Here is a 12,670-nt window from a genome sequence, read left to right on the forward strand (position 1 = left end):
TAGATTGCTGTACCAGGCTCTTTCAGTATCTCGTCCGGCATATAGAAAGCATTCACTATGTGAAGCAAATGAGAATCGAGAACCGTAGTGCGACTGTTACGCTAAACTCCAAGACGCTTAGCGCCATGGCTGGTCAAAGCATTTCGATATTCGAGGAAAGCAACACCAGATAGAAATTCTGGCAACGTTAAGATCCTACCTATCAATCGCATTTGCAGAATAACGACAATTGAGCGCGCAAAAACTGCACATTATCCCAAGAACTCTTGAAACCACTGTGTACTCTGTCCAGAAACTTTGACGCCATTGTGACTCACGCTTCATCATGGCGCAAACTCCAAATGGGGGATCGAACTTCAATCAATACACAACCACGGCTTTGAATCGTTGGTCTGTTGCGGATAAACAGTTGCCTGGTAAGATGTCTTGGATCGGGAGAGATTGGGGGTGAGGATGGATGAATTGCTAATTCTTGATAGCGGTGGACAAAATTAAGGCACTCCATGTTTATGACTTTGATAATACCCGTAAGTTTAATGCCATTTCTAAAGGGGCACAGTTTACCATCCTTGTGAAGTCTTGTTCTCTTATCTATACATATCATCTGCTAACATACCTCCACAGTTTTCAATAGCCCTCTTCCCAATCCGAAATTATGGAACGGACCAACCATAGGATTCCTACAAACTCAAGATACATTTGCGACGGGTGGTTGGTGGCACGATTCGAGAATTCTTGCAGCTACAGGTGAAGGTGTAGAGAAAGAAGAACCACGAGCTTGGAAAGGTTGGTGGAATGAGCGAATCGTTGAACTCATTCAGTTGAGTATGCAACAAAAAGATGTTCTTTCTATTCTCTTAACTGGTCGTTCTGAGGCTGGATTTTCAGAATTGTTGAAAAAAATGCTTGCCAGTAGAGGCCTCGATACGGATATGATTGTCTTGAAACCAGCAGCAGGTCCCAGAAATGAGAGGTTCAGTAGTACGATGAACTTCAAACAATGTTTCTTGGAAAGTTTGATGGAGACATATAAAGGTGCCGAGGAAATCAGAATCTATGAGGATAGAGTCAGACATGTCAAGGCATTCAGAGATTTCTTTACGGATTACAACAAACGTCAAAATGGCTCTAATGGTATTCCATCTCGCCCTACTATCGTTGCCGAGGTGGTTCAAGTTGCAGATGGAGCCACATTACTTGATCCTGTTGTGGAAGCTGCTGAGGTACAGCGTTTGATCAATGATCACAATGCTGCCATTGAAGCAAGAAATTATGGCGAGAGACTTCAAATTAAGAAGACTGTTTTCTATACTGGTTATTTGATCAATAATACTGACACGCAGAAGCTGCTTACTTTAGCTCAGCTTCCATCAAACATGCCAGATACAGAAGCCAAATTTCTAGCCAATAATGTTCTTATTACTCCACGCCCATGTCCAGAAAGTATCCTTCAAAAAGTTGGAGGAATGGGCAGTAAGACTACCTGGGAAGTAACAGGAACAGCAGTCTTTGAGAATAAGATTTGGGCTGCTCGCGTCAGACCTGTACCAGAGTCTAAAAAATTCTATACCGAAAACCCCATTCCTGTAGTCGTTCTCGCATTGCGCAAAGGAGCTCGACCAATTGATGCAGGTAAGATACAAAATTGGCAACCTGTTCCACCAGAGCAGGCTTTTGTCTTTGAAAGTACTGTGGGTGAAAAGGTTCTTTTGAGGATAGAAAAGGAAGATCTTTCTGAAAACGAGTATGAGAGTTTGTTCCCCAATAAATCATTCAAGCGCAAGCATTCCCCTGAGCTTAAACCAACAAATGCAGCATATGGTGGGAACTATCAAGGGCCATCAAACAAGAGAGGAGGTCAAGAAAATAATTATGGTGGTGGACGTGGAGGTCGAGGCAATCATAGGGGAAATGGAAATCAACGTGGAGGCTTTGGACGTAACAATCGCGGAGGCAATGGTAGTGGTGGAGGAGGTGGCGGTAAGGGAAAAGGACGAGGATACGGTTATAGGAGTTTGGATGATGTTAATGAACGGACATCCAATAATACGCCGCCAGTTTACAATCCGGCAGTTGCGTATGAGGATTTCCCTCCATTGCAGAAGAATTATCAAACGCCGCAGCAACTTGTGCAAGCACAGTTTCAACAGTATCAGGCGCAGTTGCAAAAGAGTAATGGGGGAAAGAATGGTGGGAGTGGAGAGTTGCAATATTTTTAGATGTGGTTTAAGGGTATGCAGTTGGGAAATTGGAGAATAGTGAGAGATGGGAAAGAGGCAACTATTCGGACCTTGTTCTTTCCTTATATTCTGCTTTCGAATGCATCGAATGTAATGGAAGCTTGAATGCATAGCATGGCATGGCATAGGAGGGATGTATGGTGTTCCTGGGGCGTTTTGGGAGAGGTCCATAAATCATGATTTAACAGGCAGATGTGTATTTTAGGTATTTTGATGTGGTTTGGTGTTGCATAGCATGGTCTGGTATGGTCGAGCTTGATTGAGAAATGGACGGATGGGTGAAGGGTTATATAGGTGAATACATGGATGGATGGCATTATGACATTTATCGTGTTGTGTGAAGTTGGGTTGTGTTGTATGGTGTTGTATGTATATATATATATATATATAGGTGATATGTATGTATAGTAATGCTCTAGAGTGTATTGCATGAAGATAGATATATATATAGAGAGAGAGAGGTGATTAGAGAGGTAGAGGACGAAAGTATGTATCTATATAACTTCTCAATATAATCTTACTATCACGAGTCTCTACTATACATGCATACATATCTCGACTTTCCAATACAAAACTGTATTACATTATACAAACGTCTTCCCTTCCACCCCCTACGCATCACCCATCTTCCCCAAATCTCTCCTAACACGCCAAACTCTCGCGCCAATCCCTCTTCCCTGCGAACCAGTGAGTTTTTCCACCCATGGAATATTCCGGAATGCGTTATTCGGTGTATCCATATCGATGGATACTTTATCCGGGGTCTCGAGTGCAATTCCAATTCCGGTATCTATCTCCACTTCTTCTGTATCACTCTCTTCGTTGTCTTCATCTTCATCTTCATCTTCATCTTCATCCTCCTCGGTCTCGTAATCTGTTATTTCGTCTTCGCCTGATTCCTTTCTTCGCCTCTCCTTCTCCATCCATGTCCTTCTTACTAATTCTTCTGTGTAGGCCCACCCAGGGGTATCTAACTTTCCACTTACTAGCACGATTTTCTTTCCTTCTTGATTAATTTCCTCGAATACATCTTGTGGGATCGGAGTGAGGATTTGCAGGCGCTGACGTTTAGTATCGATTCCACGGACGAGAGCTGATCCGATAGTATGGGAAAATTCTGGATCGAGAGTTATCGCGTTCAGGGGGTTAAAATAGGGGAGGTTTTCATGTGGGGTGGGAAGAATGAGGGGCTTCTTGATGAGGTCGAGGGTTAACGGGGAATTGAACTCGTGAAGAGTGTTGGGATCTGAGGTTTCGGATTTTTCATGCTGAGCGGAGGTATATCCCGGTATTGCGGCAGGGTCTTCAATAACGACTATCGAGATTATAGAGCCATTGATGGTTTCAGAGAGGAGATCTGATGGTGGTTGTTCGCCGTAGCATAGGATACCTAGAATACCGGCATTTTCGCCTGAATACTTGATTTCCCAAGGAGGAATGGATGATAATGGGATCCCGCTCCATGCTAGTTCTTTCTTGTTTGTTGGATCTAGATGGAAATATGACATTGACTGCATAGTTCTTAGATGAGCTGAAGTGCGTGTCATGAAATCAGTAGTTTGTGAAGGAAGAGTGATAAAAGGAGTTGTTTTGGCTGCATCTTGAAGACTTTCGACCACCTCGGCAGGACCTGCTTTAGACATATATATGACTTCTGATGGGTGCACTTTGGCTATTAAGTCTACGAGAATTTCAAGCCCTGTTCCCAAGACCCAGCCGGGAGTATTGATGACTAGGGGACAATTGAAATGGAGAGAGGCTAGATTGCGGTAATGTGTAAATAGATCGAGTGCACATGACATGTAGAGACTTGGGTCCATAGATGGTGACACTGCGCCTAGAGCATGTGCACGAATTATACGACTGCTAGTTCCCGGTATAGGATGAGTAACTGAGGGACCAAAATTTGGTTCTTGAATATGAATGAGAGATACTTGTCCAGGATGAGAATATTCCGGCTGCCCTGGATCAAGATCAAGTAGTGCAACACCGGGACCCTTTCTTGAATTTGAACTATTCTCATTATGACTTGCAGGCAAAAGTCGGTTTACAAGCAATTTCGCAAAGGTCGACTTCCCGGATGACTTGGGGCCACAGAGCATGATCCTCTTTGTAGTTTGGGTGGAGCTGGACAATTTCGATAAGGTCTTGTTCCATTCTGGTGGTGAAATAACTGGTTGCAGATAGGATTTGTGTATAATCTGAAATGTGCTTTTTCCAAGCTTTGCCGCAAGATGACTATGCACTGATTTGAAGGCTCGGGCATCCTCGTTCCATAACTTTCCAAACAGTGGGGAGAGAGACTCTAAGGATCTTATTCCACCATCAGATTGATGGAGGCGGAGAACTGCATGGTTTAGTTCCCCATCTGGACATCTAATCACTGGTAATGAATATGAAGTCGCTGCATATACTGGATATTTAGTTTTCGAAGCTCTTAGCATTGACCCTAAAATAGTGATTTGTCCTTGAGCAACTTCAAGATTACATTGTCCGAGAATGACCAATCTCTATAAGAAGTTAGATTATATAGTTAACCGACATATTATCACTGACCTCACCAGGTGCAAGCTTCAACACCAGTATTCTGCTTTTGAGCACCTTGGTATTATCATCACTAGGCTTGAAAGTAGACAAGACCATCGACGGTCGGTTTGAAATCACTTCAGGTGACTGCTCACGTGAATCAGAACTGGTTTAAAACATTATTTAGAGGATTAATATCATAATCCAGTGGGAGTAAAGAACACACCTCAAGATATGGTTTTCTAACTCTCCTCCTCGTCCATTTCCCTCAACAATAAAGCCTGGGTTTATGGAAGGAAGATCATTTTTGACCGGACTCGGGTTTCCACGCTTAGAGTTTCTGGATGGGACGTCATTTGTAACCTGCTCAGAGTTTCTCTCATTACTATTTGGAGAGGATGAGGTCTCTTTTGGTGAACTGCTAGTGCTCTGGGCAGCAGCATGTGCCTTTCTGGCTGCGAAAGCACTCACAGCACTGAGCTCTATATTGAATTTAGTAAATATGTTTTTGTTTTTGTAACAGAATAAACTTACGGGGTTTAATAGGAGAATCTAACTTTCTTCTTTTACTTGACATTTTTTGAATAATTTATATCAATAAAACGAGTTCTTATATAATTAAAATTATAAGTTCGAGAGGAGAGTTCTGATAGCAGCTCGGGGTATTGAAAAACTTAGATCCGATGTTTTTCCGAGCAAGGCTCGGCCTTGCCAAAGAAAAAGTTTCGATGCGATTTTCAATTTATTTACAACTACCATTGAACCAATCCTCCCTCAATTTCTCCTAAAACAATAATATACTCAATCATAATGGGGCCTTCCAAAGTGACTCTTAGTGAGCGAAAGAAAAAGGTAGATTCTTCAAAATCCTCCTCGAAATCCTCTGCCAAAACTGCATCCAAAACTCCAATTGTCAAATCACCGCAAGATTTCAAAAGCTCCGAGTTTGTTGGAGAAAGCGACAACGAAAATGACGAGCCAAAGGAAGAAAAATCAGAATCAGATAGCGACAGCGAATCTCTGCCTTCAAACCCCGCTGTGAAATCTACATCGAAATCCAAGTCCCAATCCAAGGGCAAGACCGCAGAGAGTAGCGACAGTTCCGAGGCTGAGAGCTCCGCGGAGAGTGAAAGTGAAAGCGGGAGCGATGAGAACGAGTCTGAAGACGAATCAAGTGCAAATGCAAAGAAGTCTGCTGCGCTATCATCTTCTAAGTAAGCTTTTACCAAGATTGACAGACTCTACCTTTTTTTGCTAATATCATATCAGGAAAGATGCCAAAACAGTATCGATGAAAGTTGCGCCCTTCAAGCCTCCTCCCGGATTCGAAAAGTCTTCTTCAAAGAATTCCAGTAAAGCACCACAGTTATTCAGCAAGTCTAATTTAGAGGGAAAAGAAATTTGGTATATCACAGCACCTGCGTCGGTACCCATTGCTTCTGTAACGGAGATGTCGATGCGAGATGCATACTTGGGCAAAGCAGTATTTTCACAGAATGGCAACGATTATGGTTTCGTTCACGACCCGCTTGATGATAAGGCATATACCAAGATATTGTTACCAAGCAATTCTAAAGATGGTTACTCTATTGGTAACCTACTCCGTCTACTAATGCGCATCAGTATACTGACATATAATCACAGAGAAAAAATCCGTGGATCAAATATATCATATGCAGCAAGTCGTTAACCTTTCTAAAGAGAACTCCAGCAAAGCTACAGTGCCCGCGAAGCGACCTGTTCGTCAACAACCTAAAGGTCTAAAGGCGCGATACCAACCAATTGGCTTTGCGAGCGCACCTGGTATCATTGGATCTGACGAGGATGAGAACGAGTCAGAAGAACGCGCTCCCAAATTCCAAAAATTAGCAATGTCGGAAGACGAAGCATCAGATGTGGAGATGGAAGATGCACCACCGGCGAAGAAATCAAAATCCGATAAATCGAAAAAGAGCCAAAAGGACTCTAAAGAAAGTGCGGATCGCTCATCGAAGAAGAAGCACAAGGATTCTGGAGATAAGAAGAAAAAGCACAAGAGTTTGTTACCATCAACCTCTATAGGATTACAGGAACTAAAAATATTGAAGAAACAGACAGCAATTGAACTCGTGAATCAGCCTATGCTACTTCGTCAACGAGTAAATCATCATTCAGATTCGGGCCCCGAGAAGACTACTAATAATATAGCTTCACCGCTTCGCATACTCCCATCGGGGAAGGCGAGATCAAGTCCGAGTAAGGATATCTCGCAGTCTCGGCCTGCGACGCTCGGTTCGACTGTAGAACCCCTGTCCTCGCATGCGGAGAGTACGAGGAAGACAGCTACAGCAACGTTTGTCAATGAAGATTCGAGTATGGCAAACACGAAGGATGAAGTAAAATGGGAGGAAAAGGCGCAAATGGAGGCGAAAAAGAGACGTTTGGAGTCTCGTACTGATAATTTTTGATATGGGAGATATTGCGTATTGAGAACTACTTGCTTTCACCAATGGAGAACTAAAGTCCTGGCAATACCTCGTTTCGGGGACCAAATATACTCAAGAAACTCTGTGAATGAACCTCATTCATTGAACAAATCCCCGTGTAAATTTCCTTCTGGATACTTCAAGCGAGCCCCTTTCATGGAGACCTCGAACTTTTTCGTGCCTTCCGTCTTTGACAATGAGAGCAAGCAAGTAGCCCCGGGCAGTTGTGTAATGACCACCACTGCGTAGATTTGATGATAGTAAAGTTATCAATTCAAGAGCATATCCAGATCTTATTACACACCAAATCTCCATACAACTCTTCCATCAATAGTAGGATTGACCTTTGAATTCGTCCTCATGCAAACCAGAATATAATCAATTGTCCCGTGATTTCACCATAGTTCCCCCGCACCATATTTTTTAATGCGGGATATTCATTTTAGCGAGTCACGTCGACAGTGGTTGTGGGGTCTCATTGGCTGAAATCCACTCCGATCCCGCTAGCCTGCTGGAGGGGCAACTCTTTAGCTTGGCTAAATTTTTGTACTTCTTTGTCTGACCTCTCATCTTTTTTTTATTTTCTCAAGCAAACTTCACTCCAGTATTTCAATATACAAATTATCTACACTCTCCTTTGCATTTAAAAGTATCAAATTGCAATTATGTCTACATACGCCCTCCCCAAGTCTCACCAAGAGGTTCGTTATCATATGAAGTGCCCCGCGATCAAAATTGTCGGGCAATTTTACTGACTCATTGTTTCACAGATGTTGGAAAAGTCTTTGGTTGAGACTGATCCTGAGATCGCTGAGATCATGGTAAGTAACTCAATGCATCTCCTCAACCATGCCAATTACTGACGAGAACATATAGAAACTCGAGATCCAACGTCAGCGTGAATCGATTATCCTCATTGCCTCCGAGAATGTTACTTCCCGTGCTGTTTTCGATGCTTTGGGATCACCCATGTCAAACAAATACTCTGAGGGATACCCAGGTGCTAGATACTATGGTGGAAACCAACACATTGACTCTATTGAGTTGACCTGCCAAGCTCGTGCTCTCAAGGCATTCAACTTGGATTCTGAGAAATGGGGTGTCAATGTTCAATGCTTGTCTGGTTCCCCAGCAAACCTCCAAGTTTACCAAGCTATCATGAGACCTCATGACAGACTTATGGGTCTTGATCTCCCACACGGTGGTCACTTGTCCCACGGTTACCAAACCCCCCAGAGAAAGTGAGTCGCAAAATTGTCGTCTCTTCAGTATTTTCATCCAACTAACGAATGTTTCAGAATCTCTGCCGTATCAACATACTTCGAGACCTTCCCATACCGTGTCAACTTGGAGACTGGTATCATCGACTATGATCAACTCGAGGCCAACGCTCTGATGTACAGACCAAAGGTTCTCGTTGCTGGAACATCTGCTTACTGCCGTCTTATCGATTACGCCCGTATGCGCAAGATCGCTGATCTTGTCGGTGCTTACCTCGTTGTTGACATGGCTCACATCTCTGGTTTGATCGCCGCTGGTGTCATCCCAAGTCCTTTCGAACATGCTGATATCGTTACTACCACAACCCACAAGTCTCTCCGTGGTCCTCGTGGTGCCATGATCTTCTTCCGCAAGGGTGTCCGTAAGACTGATGTCAAGACCGGAAAGGAGACCCTTTACGATCTCGAAGGCCCAATCAACTTCTCCGTCTTCCCAGGTCACCAAGGTGGACCACACAACCACACCATTACTGCTCTTGCCGTTGCCCTCAAACAAGCCACGACTGATGACTTCAAGAAATATCAACAACAAGTTGTTGACAATGCTAAGGCTCTCGAGAACGAGTTCAAGCAATTGGGCTACAAGCTCGTAGCTGACGGCACTGACTCCCACATGGTTCTCCTCGATCTCAGAGCACAAGCACTTGACGGTGCCCGTGTTGAGGCTGTCTTGGAGCAAATCAATATTGCTTGCAACAAGAACTCTATTCCAGGTGACAAGTCTGCTTTGACCCCTTGCGGTATCCGTATCGGTACCCCAGCTATGACCAGTCGTGGATTCGGTACTGAGGACTTCAAGAGAGTTGCATCATACATTGATCAAAGCATCAAGATCTGCAAGGAAGTCCAAGCTGCTCTACCAAAGAGTGACAACAAGCTTAAGGATTTCAAGGCTAAGGTCGCTGGTGGTGAAGTTGAGAAGATCAACGAATTGAGAAAGGAGATTGCTGAGTGGGCCAGCAGCTTCCCTCTCCCAGTCGAGGGCTGGAGAGAGTAAACGTTTGACTAATTTGGCATTTGGTTATGGTGTTCATGGTTTGGGTGTGGGTAAGAAAAAGCAATTAGGATTCATCATTTGCAGGCGCTACTTCTTTTGACTGACTCAACGTCGTCATGATATACCAGGGAGTGGCAGGGGGTTTATGAGGGGAAAAGTTTAGAGGTCGAATTCAATAGACCATATGAGATACCTAGATAGAAAATCAACTGTTTCTATCGTCACTTTGTATTGCAGTATTACGTATTAGAGACGAAAACGTGAATGTTCACTGGGGAAAAAGATTACCGATCTTGTATCACCTACCATTTCTGTCTTTTGAATAAACATTATGGGCGCTGAACGTACTGCGTGAGGGATGAATTTAGGTTAAGATCTGACCAGGATGATTAGGTAAAATACTACCTAGGCAGGTAGGTACATAATATGGTTCATTATTTGCTTGAGCAAAATCGTATCTATTCTTGTTCACGACTTTACTTTACACACCGGTATCTACCTGGGTGAGACAATGAATCATATGTGGCTAGGTAGGTAGTAGTTTATCTTCACCAATTCCGACGTTCCTTCACCTTCTTTTGATCCGAGGCAAGCCACTCCGAACTTCCTGTGTTCCTGAATTCTGGGGCGAAAAGGCGGTTGGCGCCGGATCCACACAAGCAGTGTTCGCGTTGTGCCTGACATGACATGATAAGATTCTCATTGAGTTTTAAGCTAAGGGATTGGGATACGGGTACGGATGGTTCCAAGGTTATTTGGGTGGTTAGTAGGTAGGTAGGTAGGTAGGTAGGTAGGATGGAAAGGTTGATACTGGATGGTCGTTGATGGATATTTGGAGTGTATAATGATTATTGATGTTGATGTTTTGATGATAAAGTAATATGGTGTTTTGATCTTATATAACCAGTATTATATATTATACAGGTAGTATTTGTATACGGAGACAGGGTGGGTAGTAGGTAGTTGAGCATGTGATCTATTTATTATTATCTGTCTTTACTCCGTAGATCGATCAATAGATGTGGCGATGAATTGTTTGATTATCCAGATACTACGTAAGTACAAGGTATTCGCATATTTGTACTGTCACTGTTTCTGAAACTGACATTGATAGATCAAGGCAGGTACTTGAAGCTACCAAGGTATGTTATGTATGATTGATTCCCTTTTCGAAATGTCGGGGTATCGGTATCTCTCTAATCATTTTAAGTCCTGCGCCAATGTACTCGACTAGAACTAATGATCACTTTTCATTGGTTAAATCTCACTTTTTGAGCGTATTAGTGGGCCGGGCTGTGGAGGCAACCGTAATAGGCGACCGCTATCGTCATTCATTCGTGCTGCTGTGCTTTGCTCTTTCTAATACTCTGAAGCTCTCTACCTTCATCTCAGCCATCTTCCTTTCTCTTATCAACAACCAACTCTTCTACTTTATCAACAACTTGCAATTCCATCAAAGATATCATTCTCATCTTCTTAATTCATTAATACAATCCAAACATCTACATACGAATTACTTCTACATCATGAAGGGTGCAGTTTTCGCCGCAGCATCGCTGCTCGGCAGTGTGAGCGCCGGGGTTCACAAGATGCCTCTCAAGAAGGTATCCTTGAGTGAGCAACTTGCGACTGCCAACATGCAGGAGCATGCCAAACACTTGGGTCAAAAGTATATGGGTGTTCGACCTGAATCTCATGCCAGTGAGATGTTCAAGGAGACTTCCGTTCACGACGCAGGCGACCACACTGTTCCAGTTTCCAACTTCCTCAACGCTCAATGTAAGGACGTACACCAGCAACAGATATTAATCAGATGCTAACTTCCGAATAGACTTCTCAGAAATTACTATCGGTACACCACCACAAACATTCAAGGTCGTCCTTGATACCGGAAGTTCCAACCTTTGGGTTCCATCTTCCCAGTGCGGTTCCATCGCATGCTACCTTCACACAAAGTACGACTCATCCTCATCATCTACCTACAAGGCAAATGGAACTTCATTCGAGATCCGATATGGTTCAGGAAGCTTGAGTGGTTTCACCTCCAAGGACGTTATGTCCATTGGTGACCTGAAGATTAAGGACCAAGTCTTCGCCGAAGCTACTGAAGAGCCTGGTCTTGCATTTGCCTTCGGTAGATTTGACGGTATCTTGGGTCTTGGTTATGATACCATCTCCGTAAACAAAATCGTTCCACCTTTCTACAGCATGATCGATCAAGGTCTTTTGGACGAGCCAGTTTTCGCCTTCTACTTGGGTTCCAATGACGAGACTGACGCATCCGAGGCTATCTTCGGTGGCGTCAACAAGGACCACTACGAGGGCAAGATCACCGAGATCCCATTGAGACGTAAGGCTTACTGGGAAGTTGACCTTGATGCGATCGCCTTTGGTGATGCCAAGGCCGAGCTTGATAACACTGGTGTTATACTTGACACCGGAACTTCTCTCATCGCCCTCCCAACCACCCTTGCTGAGCTTCTCAACAAGGAAATCGGTGCTAAGAAGGGATGGAACGGTCAATACACTGTCGATTGTGCCAAGCGTGACAGTCTCCCAGATCTTACATTCACCCTAAGCGGTCATGATTTCGCTATTGGCCCTTACGACTACATTCTCGAGGTTCAAGACTCCTGTATCTCCACCTTCATGGTAAGTTTTCTTTTTGCACTGATTCTATTTATGGATGTCTGCTAACAATCTACTAGGGTATGGACTTCCCAGAACCAGTTGGACCTCTTGCTATCTTGGGTGATGCTTTCCTCCGAAGATACTACTCCGTCTATGACCTTGGTAAGAACACTGTTGGTCTTGCTAAGGCCAAGGCATAAATATACTTTCATCAAGCCAAAGTGCTAAAGTTGTAACAAATTGAATGCCCTCGAGTAACTTGAGGACGGAAATCGGCGATGGGAATTTCCTTTTAGTGTGTAGAATAGGGAGTTCTCATTTCTCTAATAATAACTGTCATGCATGGTTTTCTCTTTGGGGAGGAGGGTTACTTTTCCTTGTTCAGAAAGCCTACAATTGCCCATTGATCGTTGGTCATTATCACATTAGTTTTTGATGTCTACACATCTATTAGTACGATACAGAATACAGATATACTGATGAAAAAAACTGTTCTTTGCGAGATTGTTTTAATCGTGAATAAATATGATG

The 12,670-nt window shown here is 43.5% G+C and overlaps 5 protein-coding genes across 5 annotated transcripts; 4 read left to right on the forward strand and 1 right to left on the reverse strand.

Annotated features, from left to right (window-relative positions):
* The first annotated feature begins 100 nt into the window (after positions 1 to 100).
* EAF01_001197 (uncharacterized protein) lies at positions 101 to 2,727 on the forward strand. Its single transcript, XM_038909447.1, has 3 exons — positions 101 to 416; positions 480 to 527; positions 625 to 2,727. The coding sequence occupies exons 1-3, from the start codon at positions 326 to 328 to the stop codon at positions 2,217 to 2,219; spliced, it is 1,734 nt and encodes a 577-aa protein (XP_038774259.1). The 5' UTR covers positions 101 to 325; the 3' UTR covers positions 2,220 to 2,727.
* A 56-nt stretch (positions 2,728 to 2,783) lies between these two features.
* EAF01_001198 (uncharacterized protein) lies at positions 2,784 to 5,360 on the reverse strand. Its single transcript, XM_038909448.1, has 4 exons — positions 5,301 to 5,360; positions 4,993 to 5,248; positions 4,797 to 4,932; positions 2,784 to 4,750 (listed from the first exon to the last, which is right to left on the reverse strand). The coding sequence occupies exons 1-4, from the start codon at positions 5,341 to 5,343 to the stop codon at positions 2,852 to 2,854; spliced, it is 2,334 nt and encodes a 777-aa protein (XP_038774260.1). The 5' UTR covers positions 5,344 to 5,360; the 3' UTR covers positions 2,784 to 2,851.
* A 216-nt stretch (positions 5,361 to 5,576) lies between these two features.
* EAF01_001199 (uncharacterized protein) lies at positions 5,577 to 7,213 on the forward strand (the record flags this gene model as incomplete). Its single annotated transcript, XM_038909449.1, has 3 exons — positions 5,577 to 5,980; positions 6,036 to 6,358; positions 6,411 to 7,213. 3 exons carry the CDS (start codon positions 5,577 to 5,579, stop codon positions 7,211 to 7,213), a joined length of 1,530 nt encoding a protein of 509 aa, XP_038774261.1.
* A 683-nt stretch (positions 7,214 to 7,896) lies between these two features.
* EAF01_001200 (uncharacterized protein) lies at positions 7,897 to 9,508 on the forward strand (the record flags this gene model as incomplete). The annotated part of the gene is made up of 4 exons (XM_038909450.1): positions 7,897 to 7,932; positions 8,002 to 8,052; positions 8,108 to 8,472; positions 8,530 to 9,508. The coding sequence occupies 4 exons, from the start codon at positions 7,897 to 7,899 to the stop codon at positions 9,506 to 9,508; spliced, it is 1,431 nt and encodes a 476-aa protein (XP_038774262.1).
* A 1,526-nt stretch (positions 9,509 to 11,034) lies between these two features.
* On the forward strand, positions 11,035 to 12,628 carry EAF01_001201 (uncharacterized protein; the record flags this gene model as incomplete). The annotated part of the gene is made up of 3 exons (XM_038909451.1): positions 11,035 to 11,287; positions 11,340 to 12,160; positions 12,217 to 12,628. The coding sequence occupies 3 exons, from the start codon at positions 11,035 to 11,037 to the stop codon at positions 12,337 to 12,339; spliced, it is 1,197 nt and encodes a 398-aa protein (XP_038774263.1). The 3' UTR covers positions 12,340 to 12,628.
* Positions 12,629 to 12,670: the final 42 nt, after the last annotated feature.

The sequence above is a fragment of the Botrytis porri genome (assembly GCF_014898465.1).
Source record: "Botrytis porri strain MUCL 3234 chromosome Unknown BPOR_002, whole genome shotgun sequence".
NCBI classification, from domain to species: Eukaryota; Fungi; Ascomycota; class Leotiomycetes; order Helotiales; family Sclerotiniaceae; genus Botrytis; species Botrytis porri.

Bases quoted from the DNA above. Each gene is read 5' to 3' on its own strand.
- EAF01_001197 (XM_038909447.1), top strand. From the start codon at position 326: ATGGCGCAAACTCCAAATGGGGGATCGAACTTCAATCAATACACAACC. The intron at 417-479 runs GTAAGATGTCTT...AATTCTTGATAG, and splicing joins TGCGGATAAACAGTTGCCTG to CGGTGGACAAAATTAAGGCA. The intron at 528-624 runs GTAAGTTTAATG...ATACCTCCACAG, and splicing joins TTATGACTTTGATAATACCC to TTTTCAATAGCCCTCTTCCC.
- EAF01_001198 (XM_038909448.1), bottom strand. From the start codon at position 5,343: ATGTCAAGTAAAAGAAGAAAGTTAGATTCTCCTATTAAACCCC. The intron at 5,249-5,300 runs GTAAGTTTATTC...AATTCAATATAG, and splicing joins AGATTCTCCTATTAAACCCC to AGCTCAGTGCTGTGAGTGCT. The intron at 4,933-4,992 runs GTGTGTTCTTTA...GTTTTAAACCAG, and splicing joins TTAGAAAACCATATCTTGAG to TTCTGATTCACGTGAGCAGT.